General features: G+C 43.3%; 1 protein-coding gene across 6 annotated transcripts in view; it reads right to left on the bottom strand.

Annotated features, from left to right (window-relative positions):
* Positions 1-26,527, bottom strand: part of CCDC85A (coiled-coil domain containing 85A) — a 67,917-nt gene that overhangs the window by 30,372 nt on the left and 11,018 nt on the right. For 2 of the 6 annotated variants that reach the window (XM_039717084.1, XM_039717088.1), the window contains one exon: positions 25,493-26,455. The exons of 3 other annotated variants lie outside the window; for them this stretch is intronic. In XM_039717084.1, coding sequence (XP_039573018.1) covers positions 26,402-26,455 — 54 coding nt within the window. In that variant the 3' untranslated portion in view covers positions 25,493-26,401. Of the gene's footprint in view, positions 1-25,492; positions 26,456-26,527 lie in introns of those variants that run through there. One more of the 6 variants, XM_039717086.1, reaches the window with a different exon arrangement.

Here is a 26,527-nt window from a genome sequence, read left to right as displayed (position 1 = left end):
TTTCATCTTCCTGTTGTAAGAACATTCAGTCAAATCTGCTGAGTCAGATAAACCTCTTTACATGAAAAAGGATATTTGTCCTTTAGATTCAGGCTTGAAGAATATAATGGAAACCACAAGTTTTCACAAATTCTGTAGTAAGTGCTGATATTCTGGGGAAACATCTTTGTGAGTTATTATTTGCTGCTTGGGGAGCATATTTGAGGAAATTCTGCATCACAGAAAAGCTTTCCCATGCTGTAAAAAGATAATTTCCCATTCTGTACATTGCAACTTCTCAAATTCCTTTCCCTGTTGAAATACCAAATCCAACCCATCCAACAGTTCATTTAGGGTACTGAGCAGATCACATGTCGAGCCAAAGTCACTTTGATCCTAGAAAAAAGTATACTGTTGAATCAGCAGAGTCATCCCCTAGATTAAATGTGCCACTAATCCAATCAGATCCAGCACTTACTTTGCCCTACATGTTAAGCACCCCTCCCAGTCTATTAAGGACAGAGGATTTCACTGAATGCTGCTGCTCCATAACTCCCAGCTCACGTCTCAGCACAAATTAAAAGGCAGTTTCAATTCCACTTCCCCTTGCTGATGCCTATCTGTGTGAGCCACTGCCTTGGCACCCTGGCAGGGTGCAGTGCCACGAGGCACTTCCCTTGGCACAGGGCAGGGAAGTGGCTCAGGGAGCTTTGGAGATGATGGGGGTGGGAGCACCAGGAGCTGTAGCTGAGCTGGCACAAGGAGGGAGCCAGGTGAGCACAGCACAGGGAGGAGTGAGCTGCTCTGGGACTCCTGGGCAGAGGGAGGTGGAAATAGGACATTTATATCGTGTGTATATCTGTATTTTGTATGTATTTTATGGGGCAGCTGGGCACACAGCCCTGCTCTCTGTGCCAGTGCTGCTGTGACCTGGGGGTCACCAAGCCCCAGGGGAGGCCAGGCTCCCTCCTCCCACAGTTTCCAAATCCAATTGAGGTCCCCAAAGCAGGGAGCAAAAGGAGATACCACTGTGGCCTCTCCCTCGTGCCCACCAGCTGTAAACACTGCGAGGTTCAGAGCTGCAGCCTCAGAGCAGGGCTGGGCCAGCTCTGCCAGGACAATCCCCTTCCCTCTCCTGCAGCCTGGAATGGATATTATGGACTGGTGTACCTGTTCATCCTGCTGGAAGCCAGGTCCCAAACACCAGCCTTTACCTGCTCACCGGGGAGTTCCCAGTTTGCACCAGGAATTGCCTCTCACCTGCTGCTCCTGGCTTTGAGGGACCCAAAACCCTTCTCACCTGGGCTCAGGCTCCCAGAGCACAGGGCGTGAGTCTCCTCACACTGGAATTAATTCCTCCTGCTCCTGGGAACCACAATACAAAAGTTAATCAAGTGAAAGAGAAATTAAGGATGTTGTTACTCAAAACATCCAGGTCATATTTCTGGACTGTGAGATTATTTCACATCTGCCATTCATTTGTTAAAGCTCCTCTGTGAAAGCACTGCAGAAAAAATATGTTTATTTGAAATGTCACCTTTAAGGAGCCTCATACCAAGTTTAAGCTCAGTTAGCTCACGCCACACTAAATTGAAAATCTGTTGAACGAAAGATGAATATGACTGAATTGCAGTTTTCATAATGCAATAGCACATAATCAAAGGTAGAATTGCTGTCCCCAGCAGAATTCTCTCTAGAAAAAAATCTGTTTCATTGTAACAGGACAGGTTAATTACTTTTTGCCCCCCAATAAAATTACTTTTATATAGTTTTTGGTTATTACATTAGAACAAATGATGCATGGACAATTTTAAACATGATTTCTCTCTCCATGAAGACAATCAATTAGCAAACTCCCAAGTCCTTCTGCAGTTTTTACTCTGGGTTTATTGAAATTCTCTTCAGATTTTTCCCCATTCTCATTACTCTCGTTGCCTGATAATTTCTGAGACTGGGAATTATTCACTAAGTAATTAACTTCCTTACATCTTCATATCACCCATTAACATAAGCTATTACCTTGAACACTTAGAGATGTGCCAACAAAAACACCTGAAAGCCACAGACAGCAGGAAGAGTGGACATCTGCCTCCATGTCCTCAAAATGTTGCTCCCCTCTCCTTGTCAAACACATCTCTTACATTTGACATGTTTATCAGCTGGATAAATATGCACATTGCTCAACTTCACACTCAGAAGCATCACTTTGACCCTGGGGCAGATATTCACATTGTATATTTTTGCAGCTGGAGGACCCACAGAAGAGAAATATGCTTTGAAAAAGGCAGCCAGGTCGAGGCCATATGAATGAAGATTTAACATTAAGATTTATTTAAGCAAAATATTTTGTTTTAAATAATGACATCTCACTGCCTCATAAAAAAATAACATTCCAATAAAGTTAGATCCTGTAGCAAAAAAAGGTGAGGGGACAAGTGTGGAAGCAGTGAAACAGTCCATTTCCAAGGGTGCCATTTAGGGCCTTTTTCAAGGGGTCAGAATTCACACAGAACCATCTTGCTTTAATTAATCCAGCACAAGAAGGGGCTGTCCTGGGCCATCAGTGGCTTGTCACTTCTGTTATTTGTGTGACATGTCACTGGTACTTCTGGCATTTTGAGTGTTGCTCTGCATCCCCTTTGCAGCCAGCCAGGCACTCCAGGGTTGTTTCTTTCCACGGGTGTTTTCAGCAATTGTCCCCCACATGTTTTGCTCCTTACTGGTCTGTTTTGTTACAGGAACAAATGGTAACCCTTCCAAATGCTCCTTTCAAAATGGGAATTGCCCATATTTATTCCTGGAGTCTGTCCCATCTCCTGAGAGAAAATGTCTAATTACTCGGTTCATCTCAGAGATTATTCACTCACTCATTTAGCTCCAGGGCAAGTGAGTACTCGTGGCATTTTCTTCTAAAGGCTTTAATTCTGATCGTGTCCCCAATGTAATAAGCATTATGATGTGAATGACCATGACATACATTTTCCCTAATAAACCAGCACAAGGAAGGTCCCCATCCTAAAGAGCCACAACAGGAAGCTGTATGGATGAGTAATATGCAGGGGATGAGTGAAAATTTGGTCTTGATTGATTTACTTGAATTACTCAATGCAAGCAGGTGTGAAGAGAAGCAATTTTCCCCAAAAATGCAGGAAAAGCTTTGTCTTCTTTATTCTCTCTCTGGTATAAAAGCTTTCTAACTTCCCTTTTAGGAAAATGAAAAGCCAACACAAGAAAGCTGCTTTATATTGCAGGAGCTGTGAAGTCAGTGCCTGAAATGATGGATGCTGCCCCAACGCCGTCCTGGACGTGCTGTGAGAATTTGGTCACAGCTGTCCCCAAGCTGGGAACAATCTGCAAACACCCTTGCCCCCAGCCCCTGGGCCCCTGGCTGTGGCAGTCATATTTTTTGGAAAAATCCCTTTGCCCAGGATTCTTCTCCTGGGAAGCTGAGAAGCCTCAGAGAAAAAGGAAAACAATGTTATCTCATTTGCTTCTCCTGTGTTTTGCTGCTTTGGAATGTGGTTGGAGATTGTTTCACTGGTTTCATGTGAATTGTTTTGACTTATTGGCCAACTGGGGCCAAGCTGTGTCAGACTCTGAAGAGAGAGTTACGAGTTTTTAATGAGTATCCTTTTAGCCTTCTGTGAGTATCCTTTCTGTATTCTTTAGTATAGTTTAGTATAGCACTCTTTAATATAAGACAGTATCATAAAAGAATAAATTAGCCTTCTGAGAACATAAGAGTCAGATTCATCATTCCTTCCTTCGTCTGGGAACTGTGCAAACACAATACCTGGCAAATGGGAACACAGCAGAGCCACAGCTCTTCCCAAAGGTCTGGACCTGCCACTTGCACCCTTGGAGCAGCAGTGATGGCTCTGAAGAGGGACATGCAAGTGGCCATCAAGTGACTGCCACCCACAGGTGCCTCTGGGTTCAAGGTAGATTTGAAACAGATTTAGACACCTTTAGCAGGATTTGGGTGGAACTCAGGGTGCCACATCCAAACTGTGCTCTTTAGATGCACTGACTTGGGCTCCCTGGGTAGAGAGAAGGCTGAGGAGGGAATTCCCCAGCACAGGAGAATGCCACAGGGCAGCCCTGCTGCAGCACAGCCACTGCTGTTCTCTGCTTCCTCCCACTTCAGCCCAGGGAAAGCACAAATCTGATTTTTGCTCCAATATTTATCTAGATACCATACAAAATAAGTACACTTATTTGCATTTTCACACAACTGCTGCATTAATAATTGCTCCAGGCACCATTAGAGGAACTCTAGCTGGAGTCAAGAAGCACAGCCTGGCAGAAGGGACAGGAGATGTTCCCAAGAGCAGAACACACATTGTCACTGCATCAGCAAACATGGGAGCTGCTCTTGGGCTGACACTGGTAAATCTCAGGAGCTCTCCACTGCTCTTTCCCTCCTCCAGAGCCAACCCCATTCAGCACAGAGAAAGCCTCACACTGCAAAACACAGTGACCACACCACCAGGACAAATTCCCAAGGAAGGAGCCCTCTGCATCCAGGCAAACCTGGACTAACAGTAACCCTCCACTTCTGTAAGGATTAACCTAATGGGGATATTTATGGTGTAAATGCTCTTTACAGCCACTGCAAATGCTGACAGTCACTTGTTGTTTATTAAGTTATGGGTCTGATTTTCAAAGGCAGCCAAGTGCCAGCTTTGTTCCCGTTGAAGCCATAAAGAAAAATCTCCCTTGATTTCACAAGAGTCAGATGAAGACTCAAGACTTTTCAAAGCTCTACAATTGAGATGCAAAACCTCACTGAAACAAAATAAGCCTAGAGAAACTGAAATCACTCAAAAATATTCTTCAAGGTTACATCAAGGGAAATTTTGCAGTTTGCAGGTATTTCACATTAAAGCTACAACAGATGTGAAAACCAAAAGAAGCAAGAGAGAAAGAGCTGAGATCCATGACTTCTCTGTTTCTTGAATGCATGACTCTTCTGTTTCTTAAATCCAGAAACAAGGCAGAATGACTGAGTCTTAACCTTGCCCTGAAGTATAATACACAACAGCAAAATGTTTCTCAAAGAAGAAGTATCTGTCTTGTGGCAGTAGCATGTAAAATTTAAATTATATGAATATTTAGGAAGATATTAATACATACCTTAAATGAACAAGGTGTGATGAAAATAGCATCATGTATATGTTTTATGAAAGTGTAGTAAAGCACTTGCAGGAAGTAATTTTTACTTTCATAAAAGAATGTAGAACAGTAGCTGAGCACACATTCAGAGCTGGCATCAAAAGAGCAAAGGTCTCACTGTGGATCATAGTTCCCAGGACAAACCCAACTCCTTCAATAATCCCAGCTCATTTCAGAAGTATCTCCCATCCCATCCCTAGCACATCATCCTCAGCACCCAGAGGTTTTGGTACACCCAGAGAGACAGAGTCCACAAATCCCTTTCAGCACTTCCAAGAGCTGAAATCAGCAGCTGCAATTCCCATGAACTAACAGAACTTCAGTGTCCTCAAGGCAAAGGTAACACTGACAGACCTCTAGCAAATAATTGTTACTAAAATAACTCCTACAGAGGTATCAGGTAAATCCTAAAATGCAGAGAAGCTTTTGCTGATTCAGATATTTTTCAGGTGTATATATTTGGGTGAAAATCCCATAAGCCAAATTGCAGGTAAGGGAAGAGCCCAACTTGCCAGGCAGGACACCAGAGACCTCACACAGCAGCTCTCCCCTCAGAATAAATGGTTGAAAGTTGAGTTAGAAACCTCCAGAAATAGAACTTTGAGGTTATAATTTTCACATTCCCTTGGCTAAGGTGTTGCTCTAAAAAGAAACTGCTGAAAAGAGAGATCTATCACTGAATTAAAAATTCAGGGCAGGTAAGTTCCATGTGGAATGTCTATGTATTTAAGAAATCCATTTATCCCATGCATTTATATTTCTTCCTGAGCTTCCTTTTCACGAAATTGCATTTAGAATTAATAGGATTTAGAATTATATTTAGAATTACACAGTCAACACTGTACAGCTGTGTCCATCTTTTTAAGATGCTTTATAAATTTCCCAATTTCCCAAAGATTTCTCAGCAATTTGAGCTAGATATGGATTTTTTCCCCCATTTTGCAATTCTACAGATATTTGGATTAAAAAAAAATGCTTAAACAAAATGAAGCTTAAAAAAAGTACCTGCTAATGACAACCATTTGCTTAATGGCATTTGTTCAGCCAGTGCAGCAGGAGGCTGCTTACATCTGCCAAGAGAAACCATTTGTAAAAATTAGTCTTGTAAACCACCACACATAAATCCATGGAAAATCAATGCCCATGGTTTCTATTAGGAAGTAGCAATGAATTATTCCTTATCCAAGAAGGAAAATAAGCTGCCTTTTTTTTTTTCTTTCCACGTGCAAAATTCAGGAGGCCAGATCCAAATCCTTTATCAGTGAACTTCTCAGTAACTCCTGTGGGCTTCGGGTGACACCATTCGCCTGTCCTTAATCTTGTCAACAAATTCCATCATACCCTTTGGAGAAAATCCTGCCATTGTTTTAAGTATGTCTAATCCATAAGGACAAAGCTTTAATGAGTTTCTAAATTTGTATCTTAAGAAGTAAAATAAAATAAAATTTAAAAAACCCCTGTGACCCAGAATCCATTCCAAAGCGCTGCTCATGGCTTCGCTCCGCGGTGAGGTCTCAAGATGGGATTTATCCCACATCCATGGGAAAGAGGCACAAAGCAGGAAAGTTTCCAGTGCTTCAGAGATGGTGTTCATATCCCTCAGAAGACACCAACGGGGGAATGGTGTGCATGTCCCCATCAGTGGAAGTGCCACCTCCCCTCCCTGCAGGTGTGTCTGGCAGCACGACGCCGTTCCTACATGAGAGCCAGCAGCTTTATTCTAAACAAGGAGTAAAGAACTGAGAGGTGGAGGAGGCCCCTGGCAACAGCAAGAGATCCTCACTGTCCATCCCTTAGGTGCTTTAATAAAGGGCAGGATATTGAGCATGGCAAAATGAAAGAGATAACATCCATAAGAACTCCTTGTGTTCCACGGAGCTTGTTTATAATTTGGCAGTTGTGTAATTTAAAGGAATTGAGCAGCACTTCCCATGCAGACTTTATCAACCTGAGTGCAATAACATCCTCGCCTGATACCTGGGGTTTATTACACTTCCAGCAAAATGACAGACAAAACACCAACCTTTCACCTGCTTCTAGTCAAGAATTTAAATTCCTTCAAATGACCCAAATCCATACCCTGCAGGAAGCTGCAAGGCAAAATTGTTGACTCAATCCCTTTTTATTTAATTTTTCATTTCAATCTACTCAGATGAAACAAATTAAGGCTGGTAAGCAGGTAGGGGAGTGGAAGACAAGTGAGTGTAAAAATAGATGGGGTTGTACATACTGCACCTCTTCCTCTATGGTCCCGTGTTGGAACCCTGGTTAGTGAGAATTTTAGACTTTCTGTGCTGACAGGCACTGAGCCCCAAGAAAACACTGCATTTGACCTGAGGCTGTAAAGAAAACTTCCAGAATTGAATGACAGAACTAGGATCTGTTTGGACATCTAAGTCCAAACAAGAAATACCATCTCACACATTTAATCCCAACCCTAACAAAAAAAAAAAAAGACAAGACCCCACAGTGCTGTGGCCTCTTTCCTCTTGATCCTGGTGCATTTGTAGGAAGGAATGCCTTTGCTCTCATTCACAGACACTGCTGGAGAGCTCCTCCCTTGTTTCACATTTTATTTTTGCCCAACCTCTTCCCTGACTGCTCAGCCACAATCTGACAAGAGAGGTACGTGTGTATCTTTAGAATGCAATCTGTGTGGTGTTACATCTGCACCTCTAGCCCAAACAAATTTCCACTTCCAAATTCCCTTCATTATACCCAGCCAGGGCACTAAAATAAAGCTCAGTGTTTAAAACCACAGCGTCCTCAGGGTGAGCTCACAGGAGTGCAAGTCCAACCAGGCACACAACCTGTGGCTGCACTGCAAATGTAGGCAGGCTCTGCATGGAGGGATCCCCTCCAAACAAACACAGCTCTGTGCCTGATCTATCAAAAAACCACCAACAATTGATGGGGTAGGACTTGAGGATGAAATGAAGCTTCGGTATAAAAGGGTAAAGACAGCTTTTAAATGGGTAAAGCTTTTAAATGGTCCACCCAAGCTGATGTTGCAGCACACAGGAGTTGGCACACTGAGCTACAGCCAGATTGCTCTGTCACTCATGAGCTCTTAACAGCCACATTTCAGTCTTTTTGCTACTATGAATTGCTTCTAAGTATCACATTTTATTTATGTGTTCAAACAACATCTTTCTTTCTTTCATTGCATTTGAATTTCCTGCTACTGCATTTCATAGAGCAGCTCCAATATCTTCTAGAAGTAAAATGAAGCTTCAATCTGTCTTTTGCAGTTACTCATTGTTTATATATTTTCACTTTCCCCCCTGCCTCTCCTCAGAAATAAAGTATTTTCCAGTTATCCCTGACCAATTAATTCTTTTTTGTCCCCAAGGAGGAGATGACCAGAGCTTCACTTATTATTAACAATGAAGCTTATACAAAACACATACATTTGTATTTAGGTTAACTGATATAAAATTCTAGTGACCTGGAACTAATTTATGATATTCAAGTAAGTTGATCTCAAGTAAGTTTGTTTTGCTTTGGGATGCATCTTGAGTAAGTTTGTTTTCCCAGGCATGACTCACTTCTAAAACAAACACCATCCAGAGTGTGGTTTTACTCCCAGAGACATTTAAATCTTTTGCTAAAATAGTGACAGAAGGACAAATATTTGTGACCTCCTCTGGGAAAAACCTCTGGTCGATCACTGCTTTACCTGGGCTTTCTTCCTGATCTCACTCACACCTTGGTTGTGAATTCTGCAGATGCTCCCTCTGCTCACTTTTAAATGTCACTCTCTTTTCATGTCCCAACCATTTTTAAAGGCAGATTTTCTTAGCTGCTAAAAGGGCATTTGAGAAGGCACAGCAGCAGTCTAACACTTTCAGCTCCAGTCCTGCACTGTGTCAATTTAATCTCATCACTTGCCTGAAAGTTCTTTCCTTCTCCTTGTTTTGGAACCCACAGACATATGGCAGTAGTTGTCTGGAGGCAAAAGGAAGTGACACATGGCATGAGCTGTGAGCAAGCTGAGGAAAATTAACAGGCAGAATGTGAGGGTTTTCACTGGAGGTAACAGAGCTAAATATAGACCTGAAGTGTCCCAAATACAACAGCAGCACTTCCACAGGGGTGCATTGCTATGAATACCTGGGATTCTGATGGCAGCTCCAGGTGAGGAGCAGGATTCCTCCCCAGCTGAAATGCCACTGCTTCCCCAGTGAAGCCCACAGGAGACAACAGCAGGAGCACTCAGCAGCAAGGGACCAGCAGCTCCCACTCCTCTGCAAGGTCAATATTCCAACACTTTGTTGACAGCAAAAACCACTTTCTGGGGGAACTTGCAGGCATTTATTTCACTGGTTCAGCCCTAGCAGGGACCTGCTCCTGCACTTAGTGAAGGGCAAATTCCCAGTGATGAAATTAGAGGAAAATCTGTCTACACAGATATGCACATATTTGCTTCCTTTTCTTTAATGAAATTATTCCAAACTCAGAGTAAGGACCACCTCACAGTCAGGGTTTATACAAGCCCATGCACCTATATTTTCGGGTGCAAATCAAATGCAGAGCAACAGAGATGCTCTTGTGAGTCAGAGGTGTTTAACCCCATGTGCATCACACCCTCACCTGTTTGAAGTTGTCACAAAACTGCTCTGCCCACCCAGACCCCTACAGAGCCCAAGCTGCAGCTCAGAGAGAGGCTCAAACAGAAGCAACATACCCAGCCCACCAGATGTAAAATGATGGATATCCTGTTCTAACTGATGCCCCTTCATGAAACTTTTCCTTTACTTTCCCAGGAAATATTGGAAAATCTGTTGTCTTTTGATAAGCTTTAGTTTTAAGCCTGTAAGGAACAAAAGGGAAAATTAGTGGTGTTAATGTCTGAGCACAATAAAAATAACTGCTGGTAAAAATCCCTATAAAAGTGAAATACAGCTTATTCTGCTTGCAGCTTTACATGCAGCTTGCATTTCTTCCTAGAGCTTCAGCAAAGGCCAGGAGACAGACCATTTATCAGAAAACCATCAAGCTGGAGTTTTGTACCAGGCTAAGAGATCCCAGCTGAGCTGTTTACTTCCAAATAAAAGAACCCATGAAGTATGGTATGGAGCTAGAATTCCTGCACTTAGAAACCCAAAGCTGAATGGTCAGACCCAGGAAATTCCCCCCACAGTTTAATTCATCTCATTTTTGAAGTTCTGCTGCACCTGGTAAACAGATTCACTGTGTAGAGCACAGCTTTAGTCAAACCCATATCAGGAATTGCATAAAATACACTGGCTGAGCTTACCAGGTAAAATGGACTATTTTATTAAGCAGTAAAGTCAGGATATAGAAGGAAGAGGGAAAAGAAAAACTTCTGTGCCGCTGGGGTGGCCACTATCCAAATCTTTGCAGCTTTCAGAAGAGCTGTCACTATTTGATGTCATGTATGAAATGCCTTGAAGATCTGAAAATGTAGCCAAATTCTCCATCAGTCAGAAGCCCTTTGCATTATGTCACCTTAAATTAGTTAAGGGTTTGGCATCTCATCTGTTCCATTTTTATTCTTTTATCTGGTGATTTGGAACACCCACACAAACCATTTCCCATCCCCTGTGGCTGCAGGGGGCTGGTTGCACAGTCGCATCCACAAGGTCCTTCTCTAGCAAGAGGGAAGGAAAAAGAATGGAGAGATTTAATTTCCACAGCTCTGTGGTCAGGAGTAATTTTCTTCCCTTCTCATTACAGTGTCTTTGCATTTGTTAAAACTCTTTTGGGGAGAAAAAAGAAAGAAAGTGAAAGGAACAAGATGTATTAAGATGCATAAACAGCTAAACAAAAAAATCTCTGTATTCCAGCTGTTACTAATCAGATTAAACCAGCTCCTGCAGTCAGACCCCACTCTTACTGAGGACAGAAGTGAAGAAATGGCTGAGAAAAGAACTGGCCTCAAGAAAAGCATCATTATTATTTCCTTTCCACTTCAAAACTTTAAACATATTCAGCCTTTCTTGATTTCATCAAGATGCTGCCTAGGCAAGTGAAGACAGTGTCAGCAGCAAGACTACTTCACTGCAACATATTCCTGGCCCTTTCCTGCTGCATCCCTGCAGCTCAGGGCCAGGCTGTGCCCTCGGCAGGTGACCCTGCAGCAGGGATGTGGGATGGGCCATCTGTCCCGAGGAAGCCCCAGCCTGCCCCTCCAAGGAGGACAGGACTCCTCCATGCCTTGTGGAGGCTGGCCCAGAGCAGAGACTAGATGGAGCTAAAGAATAAAGTAGGGATTTATAGCAGGCCTCAATAGATCCACCTTGGGCAGCACAACCCAAATGGCCACAAAATGGATGACAGGTCACAGGGTCTCACACTTTTATAAGTTTTGGTCCATTTGCATATTGGAGTTCATTGTCCATTCCAGCTTTAGCCCATGCAGTCCCATCCTTGTTTCCTCTCTTCAGTCCACATTGTTCATGCTCTTGGGCCTGAGATCTGGATCAGCTGTCTTTGGGTCCCCAGCTAGAGAAGGAATTGTTTTGTCTACCTGTTCTGTGGAGAGAGCTCACCACCCCCTAATATGAAGTCTAGACTTACACACTAAAGCAGAATAGAACCTGAAAAGTAGAAAAGCTAAAAGCTGAGGCATAATCACCCTGAGCAGAGTGCTCCTCTCCTGCTCTGACACAGGACGTGTTTCCAGGGCCTGCACACTCAGCACAACTCAAAGCAGCCTGACAGCAATCCAGAGTTCTGCTGTTCTGCAGCTCTACTTTCCCTTTGAAACAGTTCCTATTTATGTGTTCTATCAGACAGAAACACCCTCAGCACATTCCAGTGCTTCCTGCCTTTCTCCCCTTCTCTTGGCTCTGGTACAACATCTCCAGAACTTGACACCAAACCTGCTTATTGTTTTAACCACTCGTGGCATTAGATGTAAGGAATACTGCCTGGAAACCCTACAGTGCCCTTTTCTCCTGTCCTTCAGAGACTTCTCCTTCCTGCTGACACTGCCCACCTGCACAACCTCAGCTGGGGGAAGGATTTCAGTTTGCTTTCTCTAAGGAAAATAGTAATAATAATAATAATAATAATAATAATAATAATAATAATAAAAGAAATCACACCATTAAACAAATTGCCTTCCTCGTTAGTCAGGCCAACATTTGGGGTTTTTGTTTCATTCATGTACAAGAGTTTCATTTCTGTTCCCTCTGGATTAAAACCAAGCCTTCCACCACAGCAGGTACAGAGGGACTACAACTTCACACACTCACAGAGTCAGTTCAGATTTGTTCTGGATTTCCAATATAAGACATTCATTCATTCTCTACTATTTTTTTGCCATTTTTTTGGCCTTTCAACCAGGAAAAGCTAAACTGAAGCATGCAGTCCAAAGTGGGCATGTAATATATCCTCAGGGAGGCATCAAACTCAAATTCTGCCCTGGGACATAAGGATAAAGCTTCTGCGAGTGTATCAGAAAGAGAGAGAGAACTTTGTCAAGATTTAATCAAGACCACAAAGCTCAAGCCATCTGAATTTCCAGAACAAGAAGCTGGAATGATACCTGTGGCTTTAGGAAGTATAATCAATCTCCTTTTCTTGTTTTTAAAGGCATCTAAACTAGGTTATGAATCCTTCAGTGTTTTCTATCCCAAAGTTTTATCCCGTTTCAAGATCATCTCTCATCCCTTGCTGACAACACTCAGCTTTTTAGGAGTTCAAATTCTACTAATTAATTACATTCCAAAAAGTAGCATTTTTATGCATATGCTGTTCTTGGCCAAAGGCTGTTTTATCCTTTTTCCTACCTTGAGGAACCATTTTTGTTTGTTAAACATCCAGGGAAGGGACACTTTACCAGCAGTGAAACACACAGCATCTCTCTGACATTACAATGAAGCCCAGCCTGCCAACTGTTCAATCAGTCACATCTCACACTTCCTGAGCAAGAGAAGCTTGACCATCACCCATCAAGGCTTTGATAAACATGGGCTCCTGTCTCAAGGATAGTAACAAACTGTGCTGTCTCCTCCCCTAATAAGGGATTTTAAACTTACCATGAGATTCCAAGGCTTTGATAAACATGGGCTCCTGTCTCAAGGATAGTAACAAACTGTGGTGTCTCCTCTAACAGCACCCATAAGGGATTTTAAACTTACCATGAGATTAAGAACTAAGCTGATTTCCCCATTACTACAATAATAATAGAAAGTTTTATTTCTGTTGAAAGTGAGGAGTACACCATGGAGACAGAAGAGAAACTGAAGCAGCATTTGCAAAAGAAATCAGTAAAATGTGTTTTACCACTGCAAGCAAAGCCAAGGCTGAGAAGTGCTGAAAGTTCATGCCTTGAGCACCTGGAATGATAAGGCAGAACACTCCAGGAGATGTGGGAAGCCTCTTCCAGAGGAACAGCAAACAGGGCTCAGTTTGGGCAGGTTTGTTCTGTCCTGCCCAGGGAGGAGCACACAGCACCAGTCCAGCCACATGAGGATCATTTCAGAGAGCTACAAAGAACCCACAGAGGCTTGGCTGCTGAGGAAGACAAAAATACTTTTGACCTCAGATACCTTTCTCCAATACAAAAAGATTTTTCCACAGTAGAAGTTTGATGATTTCACATTCCAGACATCAGTAATTTGAAAGCACTCTTCTATGACTACCTTGAGCATACAGCTTAGTCCTTGAAAACAAACCCATGTCTCCCACAACATCTTTCATTTTTTCACAATTTTTCCAGGGGTGAAGACTGAGTGCCAACAGCCCTTTAAGGAAACTGTCTCATGGCCACAGTTGTTTGTCAGACAGCCTGGCCAGATTTCGGGATGAAAACCCAAACATGGATCATTCTGATGAATTCAAGGTGACAGATAACAAAACAGGGAGATGTAGAAAAAATATGATGATTGATTTTTACCAACAGAATATTCCCTGGATTGTTGCACTGTAGGGCTTGGTGTCTGTAATGGAGAGAGGAGTTGTGAGCAGCTCCAAGTCTGAGCAGCACAGTCACCTCATAGTTATTTACTTAAAGATGAAGGCCAAAAAACTGACTTACAGATCATAAAGTTCTTTAGCACTGAAGTTGCTGAAGATGTGTAGGGAAGCATAAGGGAAACAGAATTTCCATGAGAGGAAACAGGTCAGAGAAGGGAGGTGTCTCCTCAGCATGGAATGATTCTTCTTGACATAGTCCTGCACCATGCCCACCCTCAGCAGGCATTTTTGATTGTAATTAAATCTATTTTATCTACCAAACCACCAGCAGAGGGGCAGGGACAGGGGCCCAAAGAGAAGAAGTACGGATGGTTGTGATAAAATAAATAGGTGCTGTGATGAGAGAAGAGAACACAAATCAGCTTCAGGACTCAAAGGAGAGTTGGATACAGGGCTGTGTTTGCTTGGAGCACAGGGCAGCACTGCACAGCAGCTCCTGACAAAAAATGAATGATAATTCCACCACTAATGTTTGCAGAAAGCCTTGGAAAAACTTTCAAGCTCTTGGTCTTTGCTATTTCAAAGAGCAAGTAGAGAGAATCTCAGTTTAATATTTCAACCTTTACCCTCTCAGTATTTATAATGGTTTTTCCACCACAAGCTCACCCGTGTTCTTTCCAGAGGTTAAAAATCCAGGTAACGATCCAGACTGACCCTGCTCAGCTTTCAGATGCTGAGAAGAGCCTTGCTTGCAAAAGTACAGCTTCTTTCCTTTTAAATAAATAAAGGATTAAATGAAACACAGCCTTTGCTTTTGTCAGCTAAGACACTGCTGAGCCCTTGTGTCACCCCAAACCTGCACAGGAGCCGAGCCTAAAGGAGGATTATGAAACAACCTCTCCCAAAGCAAAGTCATCAGCTCAACTCAGCTCTGTAGGGCAAGGACCAAAACTGCTTAAGGACCAACAGATTCCACCTAAATCCAACATTTAGTGGCTGTGGAGCCTGTCAGAGCACACATCCTGTGCTGCCTGACTCCCTGGACTTGGGAAGCACAGCTGATGTTGCAGCAGCAGACAGGAACGCCCCGAGGCCGACGCTGCTGAGCTGAGCTGCTCTTGGCTCCAGCAGGGCTCTGGCAGAGCTGCCCATCAGCAGCTCAGCTTAGAGACCCAACGTGGCCAAAATGAGACCTCCAGCACAGGCTAGTAGGGAAATGTGGATTTTTCCAGAGCCCTGAGTGTAAGGAACCACGGGAGGAGCAGCACAGGTTTTTTCAAATCCCCACAGTGCAAGAGGAAGGCTCAAGGCTTGCTTGCACCAGAAGAAATCCCAAAACTCTGTGTCGTGGGGTGCTTGTCACAGGGAGAAAACCACAGCACATTTAATTGTTTTCCTTGCCTCTAACATACTTCTCCCCTCTCCATCTCCTGCTGGCTGGATTCTCCTCTCAGTTTTCTGAACCCTTTGCCTGAGCAGGTTTTTCTCCCCAGAAGTTAAAGGGTTAAAGCAGCTACAAGACTGGGAGCTGAAAATTCCCCTGGCTGCTCAAGCCCTGCTGTGGGCATCTCCCTGTGAGTGGAGTCCCAGTGCCCGGGGCTCCAAGCTGAGGGCTGTCAGCTGGGATCAGCCCAGGACTGCCTGGGAATGAAGGACCACGCACACAGGGAGCATCCATACACTGAGCTTCACTCAGTCCCTGGAGAGCTTCACAGATCACTAATTTGATAAGGAACAAAATAAAGTGAGCTAAAAACATCTTCTGCAGCACAAAACTGGTGCTACATTAGGTTTGTAAAACATCTCAGGGGAAAAGGGGGATGTTCTAAAATGCACAACCTTAAAATCTCTCATAGTTAATTTTTGAGTTTGGGTTTTTTTCTTTCTTTTAAATTATGTTTATCAATCACACAAGATTCCAGGGGATAAAAACAATGAATAATCCACTCAAAATTAATTCTGCTCATTGGTTCAACAGTTTTGAAGGTAATAAATCATCAATCACCAGCACAGGACCACAACATCTATTTTGTGCACGAAGCAGCACTTTATCATGGTAAATTTAGCTGTGTCTCATTAAACTGACTACAGTCTCTGGCCAGCCACTAAAACCTGAATAGGTTTTCACATTATATTCCTCAGAGCTCAAAATAAATCACAAAGTTTCAGCCTCATGTATCTACGTGATCTTTAGAAAATGAATTAACCGCTGCCACTACTGAACAGTGTGGAGTTAGTCTGGGCAGCAAAATTTCAAGAGAATCTTTCCTCAGCCTCCATGGCTCCATAACAATCATATTAGAGATTTAAAAGCTAATTTAGTCTCCATGCAGTGAAGTAGATTTTGTTTATTTGTGGTGGGTTTTGTTTGGGTTGGGGCTTTTTGGAGTGTCAGTGAATTGCTCTGTTCCAAGAGAAAAGCAGTCACAGACAAACAAGGTGGCACATCCCATTTCTCCAGAAATCAATGGCAATATTTCTGCAAGAGGATCAAACTGTGTATGATCAATTTTTCATTCAAATTCATTTCTTCTTCCCACTAAAAATGAAATTAAAGCCAAATCCCTCTGTCCCTTCCCCCTCTGGTATACTGGCCACAGTTTTTCGCCCCTGTTAATGTTCTAAAAGATGTTCTACATGTGGCCAACTGTGCCAAGGTTTATTCCAATCCCACTTGTTTCCTTCACCGCATTCCCACTGATTTTTCATGCTTTAGTTATGGTGGGAAGCAAAGACTTAAGGAAGGTGTTGACAATTAAACATGAAACATATGTTCCTGTGAAAATAAAATCAAGATAATCATTGTGTGAATGGTTCTTTGCAGAAAGATAAATGTCCCCTCTGCCTCTGACATCCCATTTTTCACCAAAATGGGGTTGAACAGGCTGGGAACTCTGCTTTGGAACTACCCCTGTGATCTGCCAACTTACAGCACCCCAAGTGTTGAAAGGTCAGTTGCTGCTCCTGGCAATCCTAATTCTTATTCCTGCTTCAAGGACTCCACTGCTGGCAGGAAAACAGGCTCAACAATCTGAGTTCAGTATTTCCTTGATTCTACTTCAAATCTCTCTCCTGCATGTGTAAGAAATAGCCTAGGCTGTAAGTGTATATGGATTTTTCTTTTTTACAACTTTAGTGAAAGGATTGACTGAAACTTTTCATTCAAGAAATTTAAACACCAGAACATCTCATGTTAGGATACATTCAATAAATTATTTACCCTCAAGATTCTGGGCTTACCATTGCACCATGTTTGTTCCTGTGATGCCCACAGGAGTAATTGCAACACAGCAGATCTTCATGCAAAGGTTGCACAATCCTGTGCTTCAATCTCTCCACAATTTAACCATCACCATGTTTCTCCAACTAGTTCCATTTTCCAGTGAAATGCTTTAAGAAATTCCTTAGCTTAAGAGAAAAAAAGCTCCAAACCACCCAAGATCACACAGTAATTGTAATTTTTAATTATCAGTGACTAAAATCTGCATTTCCTCAAGAAGAGCTGTCAGCCTACCATTATCTCTTTAGCAATCACTGCTGGCCCCCAGTTGTCACTAGAGTGATGTCAAAAGGAAGCTGGAAAAACCCAATTCCAATCTCCAGAAAATCATGGATTGTCTCACACAATTCTTCTTTGAAGCACCAGGCAGAGCCTGGTGCCCAGCAAGGATGGCTCCCAGACTTCCATAACATCCCTTTGTGGCAGAGAGCAGGGCTGATTGCCTGCCCTCAGTACAGTAATGGATTGGCAACACTTGTATTAATTCTATTTTCTCCCTTGTTGTGGCATCTCAGAGAGACTGTGCATTTGAATATTGAGCTGATTTGTACAGCTCCAGAACAAGCTCTATGTCACCCCCAGTGCACCTTCCTGCACTGACTGTCCCTTGGGTACAGACTTGAAATTTCCCACCATGAGTTTCACATCCAACCTGGAGCCCTGCACAGGAGCTTGGAGGGAAAGGGGTGTGGTGGCTGTGAATGAATGCAGCCCACAGCCATGTATTTCCCTGAAAAGCACATAGCACCTTCCAGTGAAACTGGAAATACAAAAACCCTCCCTGATAAACATTTTGACTCTTCACAAACACCCTGGCAGTGGGATGGATGGAGATGGATGGATGGATGGATGGATGGATGGATGGATGGATGGATGGATGGATGGATGGATGGATGGATGGATGGATGGATGGATGGATGTTCCCAGGAAACAACAGGTGATCACCTTCTGTTTGCAAACCAGAAAGGCAGTTTCATATTAACCTGTGCAATTAAAACCAAACCTATTTCTTTTCTGAGTAACCTTCCAGGAAAGCTTTCCATCCCACAATACCTTTGATTCATGTTAAATTTATCAGAATTAGCATTTAGACAAACTGAGAGATTAAAGTACTTCGGGTTATAGGTAGAAATAATCCTAAGGCTAAAACTAAGCATCAAAAATTATTCAATAAAGCTTTCAAACCTTCTGCCTTTGTAAGGCTATTTAGCTAAGCTCCTTGACAATGCTGAAAACAAAATAAAAACCCCTCAAAATTCATGTTGGATCAGAAATGGGTAGTTTAACATGTTAGCTAAAAGGTGCCTTCTACCTGTGTAACATAGGACTAAATTATTACTGAGCAATTCATGGCAGCCTTTGTAACTGAAGTTAATTGAAGTTAATTCACTGCTTTTACTTTCATTAATCTGATCCCATAACAGGTGTACAGATGGATAGTCCTATTTGTGCAGCTGAGTGAGCATTTTCTAGCTGAATTGAAATGAGACAAGTGGTCCCCTAAATGAGCTGCTACCCTCTATGGCCACATATCAAATGAACCATCAGATCCTTACAGATTCACTTCACCTGGGATTTTTTTCCAAGCCCCAAAGCACCTGTAGGAACTTCTTAGTGCCATAAGCTTCAAACAGCTGCTAGGCAGGGACTAACAAGGAGGAATTCCTAGATCCCTGTCTCACTCTCAATAATAAATCACCCACAATCAAAAATAAATAAAGGAAAAGATCTAGAACTGTAGGTTTTAATCTCACAATTGACTTTTAGTTGGTTTTCCAATGCAATTGCTTTTCCACCAGAATAATAATCAAAGGACTCATAGTAACGACTTGCATAAATCGTTAAGATTAATTTAGTAAAAGTGAATAGAAAAAAAATATTTTGCTTTCTCCTTTTTTAATAGGAAAGCTCAGATTCAGCAGCAGAGATCAACTAACACAGAGCATAGACTGATACAGTGGCAGCAGTCATTTGAAAAATTAAATACTCCATAATGAAAGATTTCTGCCTTCCAGCACAGAGAGGAAGAATCCTGCTTCACAGAGAACTCCAGGAGAGGAGGAGAGGCCACACAAAAAGGAATTCACTTTTGTAGACTATTAGCTGCCAGGGCTGCCAAAACCCCATTCCCAGTCATGAGCAAAGACTGGCAGGAGCTCCTCCAAGTGCTGGGGACACCAAAAGCCAAGGGGAGCTCAGAGGTGCCGTGGAAATAGAAACCCTGAGCAGCCCTGGGAGCTGGTGAGGACCAGCAGCACCATGAGGGTCACTCCACCATGGCTGGCACTGGGATAAATGTCCTGTTCTCCACCTGCCAGCAGAATCAGGTGGCCAGGAGACCAAACTGATACCTGTGACTGGCTGAAAAACTGCAGCCATTAACAAAACCCTTCAGTTGTTGTGTTCAGCACCCATAAACAAGTGATATATTTAAGTTGTCATTACCTACAGCTTTTCCTACCATTTCAAACTTGGAAATGTTGGAGCTTTGGTTATCCTGTAACCTAATTCTGCTCTCCCACAGCTCCATTTTCAGGAAGCAGGAATACTATTCAAAAACATGGCAAATGCAACATAATCCAACTTTAGGCAACTGGATTATGACATTTCCCCTTGCCCAGAGTCCTTCTAACATTTTTGTTTTTTCAGTCCTTCACTTCACAACCTATGCACTCTTAGATAAAACTCCGAATCTGTCTGACCTCATCCACTTTCTTCTTCTCAAAAAAACCCTCAGAAACTATTTTCTGAGCAACTCTATTGTCTGCTCTCAGCAGGGTGCGCCTCCAAACCTCCAGCATCAAACACAGCCTGCTCTCATTACAGCTCCAGAAGTCACCTCCACATGCGAGTGATGTTTCCCCAGAGATGGCAATCAGCCCCGAGCCCGGTTGCAGGAGAAGGGAGATCCTGTTCAGTCCATCCCACTCCTGCCTTTCCGCTTCCAGCAATTGTGCCTTTGCTGCTCCATCTGGGATCTGCAGGGGGAGAGAGAGCTCTGCCCCAGGCAGGAGTGAGCAGCTCCTCCTCTCCTGCAGACGGAGATGCTTCATCCCTGCAGCATTCCCAGAGGTGCCTGCCTTGTGAAGAGCTCCAGCCTCGGCTCGGCGTGTCCAAGGCAGCAGAGAGGGAGCCTGGCACACTGCCCCTGGAATGCATTCCCACTGCTGTGTGAGAAGGGTTTGAGATCTGCATCATTCCCGAGATATGTATCTTTATACATTTCTAAATATGTTTATTTAACAGGCCAATTAGCCTCTCACTAATCATCTCTCATGCTGGGTAAGAGTCTAGCAATGTAGACAAAAAATATACAGAATATTCCAGTTATTCCACTTCTCTGACTCTCCTGGCTGTGCCACACTCAGGAACATTTCCAGTCTCCCTTCATTGTACATAGATGAATGTGCTGCTGGTTGACATTTTTTAATACATGCTCCTGCCTCAAGCTTCCCATGGCTCAGGCAGAAGGAACACCATGACTCGGGAAACCTGTTCACCAGACTGAACACAAACAGAGATGTAACTGGCTTCCATGTGAGGATTCTGGACATTGTATTAGAGCATTCCAAGTCTACTGACAGCCAGTGATAGCCCAAGAGCTCAGCTTAAAAATAAAATTACTGCTTTGACCCTTTCAAAATACCTGGGATGTGTTTTGATAAACTATTTTATTTGCTTTATACTATTACCACTATTTCTTACTACTCTCTTTGCATTTCTAACTGCTTACTGCTCATTTGTCTTATTCAGGGTTCAGAGGTTAATTTCTTGACCCACATCCATGAAAAGTTTGCAATTATAAAAACATGATAATCCCATTAAGTAGCTATAAAACAAGTTAAACACAGTAGGAATATTTTTACAGGAGATTATATGGCTCTGCAGAAATTTTTACAAGGAAAGATATTTAAACAAGTGCTACCTCAGAAGTAGCACCATATGTTCCTGTACTTCAGCATGAAAGACAAAACGCCTGCAAAATGAAAAGCAATGACTTTTTTCCAAAAGTTACTGCCACGAGATTTTAAAAATACACATTTATTTCAAGTACCAAACAATCAGAGCAATTAAAAGACTAACAGGTTGCTAAATCATGCTCAGGACAAACAACCTGGTGTTTGCTCTGGTTTGTAATTAAGATGAAAATAGCAGCAGTACCAAGTGTCTTTAATCAGGGGCTGCACTCAGAGCACATTTTGGCTGACAAGGGCCAGTAAGGGCTGGCTGCCTGGCAGGGCAGGAGCTGCTGCAGCTGCAGGGACTTTGCTCCCGAGCAGGATTGCTGCTGCTGTCCTGTCAGCACATTCCCTGGCCGGGAATGCCGGGGCTGCCATCCCGGGATGTCAAACCCCGGCTCGCTGCAGTCACAGCACCGGGGAGCTCCGGAGCCGGCACCGAGCCCTGAGCGGGGCCAACCCCTCCTCGAAGTGCCCCTGCCTCGGTGGCCCGGCACAGGAAAGCTCCAGCTTTTGGCAGGCAGGGAGAACCTTGCCCGAGCGCTCCCTCGAACGCAGCCCCGGCTTTGCAGGACTTTGAGCAAACATTTCAGCCCGCAGTGTTTGACAGAGAGCAGCAGCCACCTACCTGCTAGAACAGAGTCTGCCGGCACGCAGCCAGAACAGCTCCAAACCCCGAGTTCCTCCCTTCCACATCTGCCAAGTCACAGATGTTCAGCCTGAGCCTCGCCGTGGAGATTTAGATCTGCTAAGCACCACTTCCCCCTCCCTGGCACAGTCACAATATGCCACGCTGTTTGATGGATGCTGAGGGCCAGATGACCATCTTGCCAAAATACTGTGTTCTCTCTTTTTTTAAGCTCAAGAATGTTCATTTTCAAATTTTATTCTGATGGAAGATGAATGTTCATCTGGATTTTACCAGTTAGCAGCCCAAAATCCACAGCAGAGAGCTGTCCATGCTTCTGGTTGGTACTGGCATCTTCATTTCCCAAATCAAGACAACTACAGCTACAAAACTACTCTGTAAGAGTGAAAACAGGCCATGAGGAACAGGTCAGAAAACAGAGCTTCTAGTAAAGCTACCACAGCCCTTCAGCTGTGGATCCATTGTAAATCACTTTGTGTGCCAGGACACTTTTCAGCAGCCCTGTAAATCCAAAAGGTAGATTAATGGCTTCTAACAGGAATGCTGCACAGACAAAAGAGAATTAAAAATAGCTTTGTTTCCCAGTGGCCCAGTTCAGGAAATTCAGGAAGGAAGGAAGCATTGCCTTAAAAGTTGATTTTGAAAGGAAACACATTGAAAATGTTTGTCTCGAGCTGATTGTTCATAAAGGTGTTTTCTAGGCACGTGAGTAACTTCAGCCCCAGTTTTTACACCATGCTGAAAACAGACTAATCTAAGAATAAAACTGTTAGAAAACTGACATGATGCAATGGAATAATCAGCAGCAATACCTCAGGAAACCTGCACTAAGTGGTGGCTGATTAATCCTGTCTTGTCTTTTGTTTAGCTCATGTTTTTAACACACAGGTGATGATGACACTGTTTCTGTGGTTGGTGAATTGCTTCCAGAAGTATTGATAAGAGCTGCAAGCAGGAAGCAGGCACTACTGACAGGTGTAAGCATTTCCTCAGGGTAACAGCACACCCACAGCTCTTTACACACATCAAGGTCTCACCTTCATAAAGCCATTTTTCTGACTGGGCTGCCACCAGGGGAGGGTTCACACACGTTAATCGATGTTCACACATCGATGCTGTCCCAGCCCACACACAGGAGCTTTCCAGGGCCAGACCTCCCTGAGATAATCCAGCCAAACTCTCTGGGCAGAGATGTTTTCTCTGCTCAGTCACACAAGGCTGGTCCCAGGCTCTCTGTAGAGTCAAACTCCAGCATTACAAGTTGGAGCAAGGACAGGATTTGCCAATGGCTTTCCACAGCAAGCAAGGGAGCAAAGGAAAACAGCAATGTCCTCCTCTGCCCTGGGCACCCCAGTCCCAGCTCTGGAGTCACAGACTTGCTCTGGACCTTTCAGAAGCTCACAGGACTCCGTGGAACTCAGAAAGCTTCTGCAGCACGAACCAGGCAGAAGCTTTTGGGCCTGAAAAGGACAGACATACTGCAAGGGCCATTTCCAGAAGAGGCATAAATGCTGTTAATCTGATGACCAATGTGTTACAGACTTTTAGTCCTTCCCTCTGATGAGGAATTCAGCACATAACACCAAGGCTGTGGGTCCAACCTCCACACAGGCCACTTACTAAAGAGTTGGACTCAATGATCTTTGTGAGTCCCTTCCAACTCAGAATAAGTTGTGAATCTGTGAAAATAGATGTCACTGAATATTTCTTTTGCTATCTTTCACATCTGACATATACTTCGGTTTGGGCTTTTCAGCATTTGGCTTTGTGTTCAGAAGGAGAAGTTTTCTGCACAACACGTACATAAAAACACATATTCACAAAACCAGAGCAAAAAGGGGTGAAAGGACTGATTATCCCCATGTCTGATGAGCTCTCCCCAAAATCCTACAACTCCCCACAGTCAGCCTCTAGCCCAGCTGACTGCTTTGCTATCAGGGCACACTTTCCATGGCATGGGGAATAAACACAGATGGAGCTGGACATGGACAGACCCACAGGTGACAGGCCAGCATCATGCCAAGCAAAGGTCTACAATCCCATCCACCCCTGGTTCTCCACAGATCTGAGCTGGCTCAAGCCCTCAGAAGCTGAACCCTGAATTTAGATTGCTGGAGGGGATGGTGCTCAGAAACAGAACTGTACCTGCAATCTGCAGGGCAAAGAGCCACTTCTGATTTACACCATTAAAACAGAGAAATCTGTGCTTGCTGAAATTTATCTCTATGTTTGCAACAGCTGTCTCTGGGTGTGGCTGAACTGAGACTGTGCTCTGCTGATGAGACTTCTGGAGCAGTGAAGAAACTCCCAAAGAACTCTTCCCACTGTGGGTGCACAGACAGGATGGGACACAAATTTGGCACTTGGGCCCCACATCAGCAGTTCCATGAGCTGAGATGCAAATCAAGCAGCTGGCTCAGGCAGCAGCCAGCTCTCCTGCCACCTGATGAGCAAAGCCACAGACCAGCAAGCCTCAGTGCTTGGCATGAAAGTGCTCCTGCTTCCCTGGGGAACAGCATTTCCTAATAAACAAAATGCAAATACTATCTGGATTTTTCTCATTCCAGGGAGTAAAAACCTACTAGAAACTTTTATCTTTCACTACAGATTCTTCCCCAAGATTCTCCAGAGCCTCTTTGCTTCCTATGCATCATTATGTGTTTCTGAGCAGCACTGCACAAACAAATAAATCAAAATCTAACAAAATTGGGGAGGTATTAAAGGCACTTAAAATGTTAAATTTGAGAACAAGCATCATCTGACTGTGTCTTTGCAGTCAAGATCGTGTTTCCCCTGCAACAAGGACAAGGAATATTCAAAAATCTTATATTTGGTTTAAGTGACACACAGGATTAATATCTAACATCAACTGACTTTAAAATCCATGTGCTAAGTGCAGCTCTACAAAGCACAAAGCAGACACAGGCAAGGTTTGCTACATTGCTTTTCAGTGATAAATTCAGCAGTATTTTGCTCTCAACACCAATAGAAATTGTTTCTCATTAAAATATTCTTCACCAATCCTTCAAATATCCATTTTCCAAAGTGACACTGGAATCAACAGTCAGGTTTCCTTAGTTTAAAAAAGGAATAAAATAAAAACACCACGAAACAGGAAAGGTGGAATAGAATATGTTGCCCAGGACACTGACTTCAGTGTCTGAAGGACAACTTCAGGTGGCAGCTGATAAGTAAATACATTGAATTTGCATTGCTGTAGAAAGTGGGTCATGCAAGTCCTTTTGTGCTACATCTCCTTTTGGAGCTCCCCAGCCACCTTTTCAGGATTCCATGGATACAACTGGCTGTACTTGCAATATTGCAATCAATACAAGGCATCAACCCTGTTCAACTCATTCTTGACAAATCCAGGATGATGGAGTAGCTTGACAGCACAAAACCCTGGGATCTGCGCTTCCAAGACAGTCTGATCAGCCACTTCCAAGCTCTTGGCCAATCCAGAAATTCAGGCTGAATAGAACATTTCAGTCCACTCAAAAGTGAAAAAAACCTTAGCATTTGATTATGTTCATGGAGAAGCTAAAACACATAAAACTAAAACACATAAAATCCCAATGTCTTCACACTGAAATTAGGATTTGTTTTAATAAAAACTCAGGATCTTTTCTCCAAAATAGGTGCACATGCTATGGTTGTAAGTGATCACAACGTAGCCTTCAGCAGTGTGGACTGGAGTATAGGCCAGACATCAAATTCCAACAACAGGAATGAATCAAAGAGTTCTCAGCACCTGTACCTGGAGGAGACAGATTTGGTCTCTTCTGCTGCTCAGTTAACACTGAAGAGCCTTTGGTCCCAGTGGCTGGAGAGCTGGTTAGGAAAAAATCATTGCTGGAATGCTTTCTTGTCATGTTTTCTTTTTGGACTTAGTGACACTGCAAAAACCTAAAATTCAAAATTTAACTTCAGGTTACATCATTTCCTAAAATGGACCCAAACAAACGAGGTGAATGACAGTGACAGACAAGTGACTTCATTGAGAGCACTGCATGAGCAGGGGTATTTAAGTATCATGTTCTGTCTGGGCATCCCATCTCAGTGCAAGTCAGGTGCCAGCAAGGAGTGAAGTGCTCAAATCCTTGGAAGAATCTGAGTCAATCTGCAGGTTCTGCCTCACAGTAGTCATGTGGTTGTGCTTGATAGATTCATCTGCCTCCAGTGGAATGTTTTTTTTGCTTCTCATAATCCAACGCTATTTTTAGAGGCTCATCTTAATGTCCTCAGCAATGTTTGCTGACCACAAAAGTCATAAGATGGATTTTGAACATCATTAAAGTTTGTTCATTGTAAACCAAAAACAAACTCAGGAGCCAGGAGGGGATGTGGGTCAGGAATCAATGCTTTTCTCCAGGCTTAGCTGCACCTGGCCTAAATGGGAGCTTATCACAGAGTGATGAATCAGCCTTGTACCCTTGGCAGAAAGCACTGATATTTTTCTTTGAATCCAAGTCACAGGTACAGGCTCCACAGTTGATCAAGGCAAATTTTCACAGCTTGCAGGAGCTTAGAGAGATGCAGTAAAAGAAACCTGGTGAGTTTTGAGGTCAAAGATCTGAAGTAGCTATCTCACTACTG

Source organism: Passer montanus, unplaced genomic scaffold (genome assembly GCF_014805655.1).
Source record: "Passer montanus isolate IOZ18808 unplaced genomic scaffold, ASM1480565v1 scaffold37, whole genome shotgun sequence".
Classification (NCBI taxonomy): Eukaryota; Metazoa; Chordata; class Aves; order Passeriformes; family Passeridae; genus Passer; species Passer montanus.
Note: the sequence above shows the minus strand (reverse complement) of the source record. Positions and strands in the feature narration are given on the sequence as shown.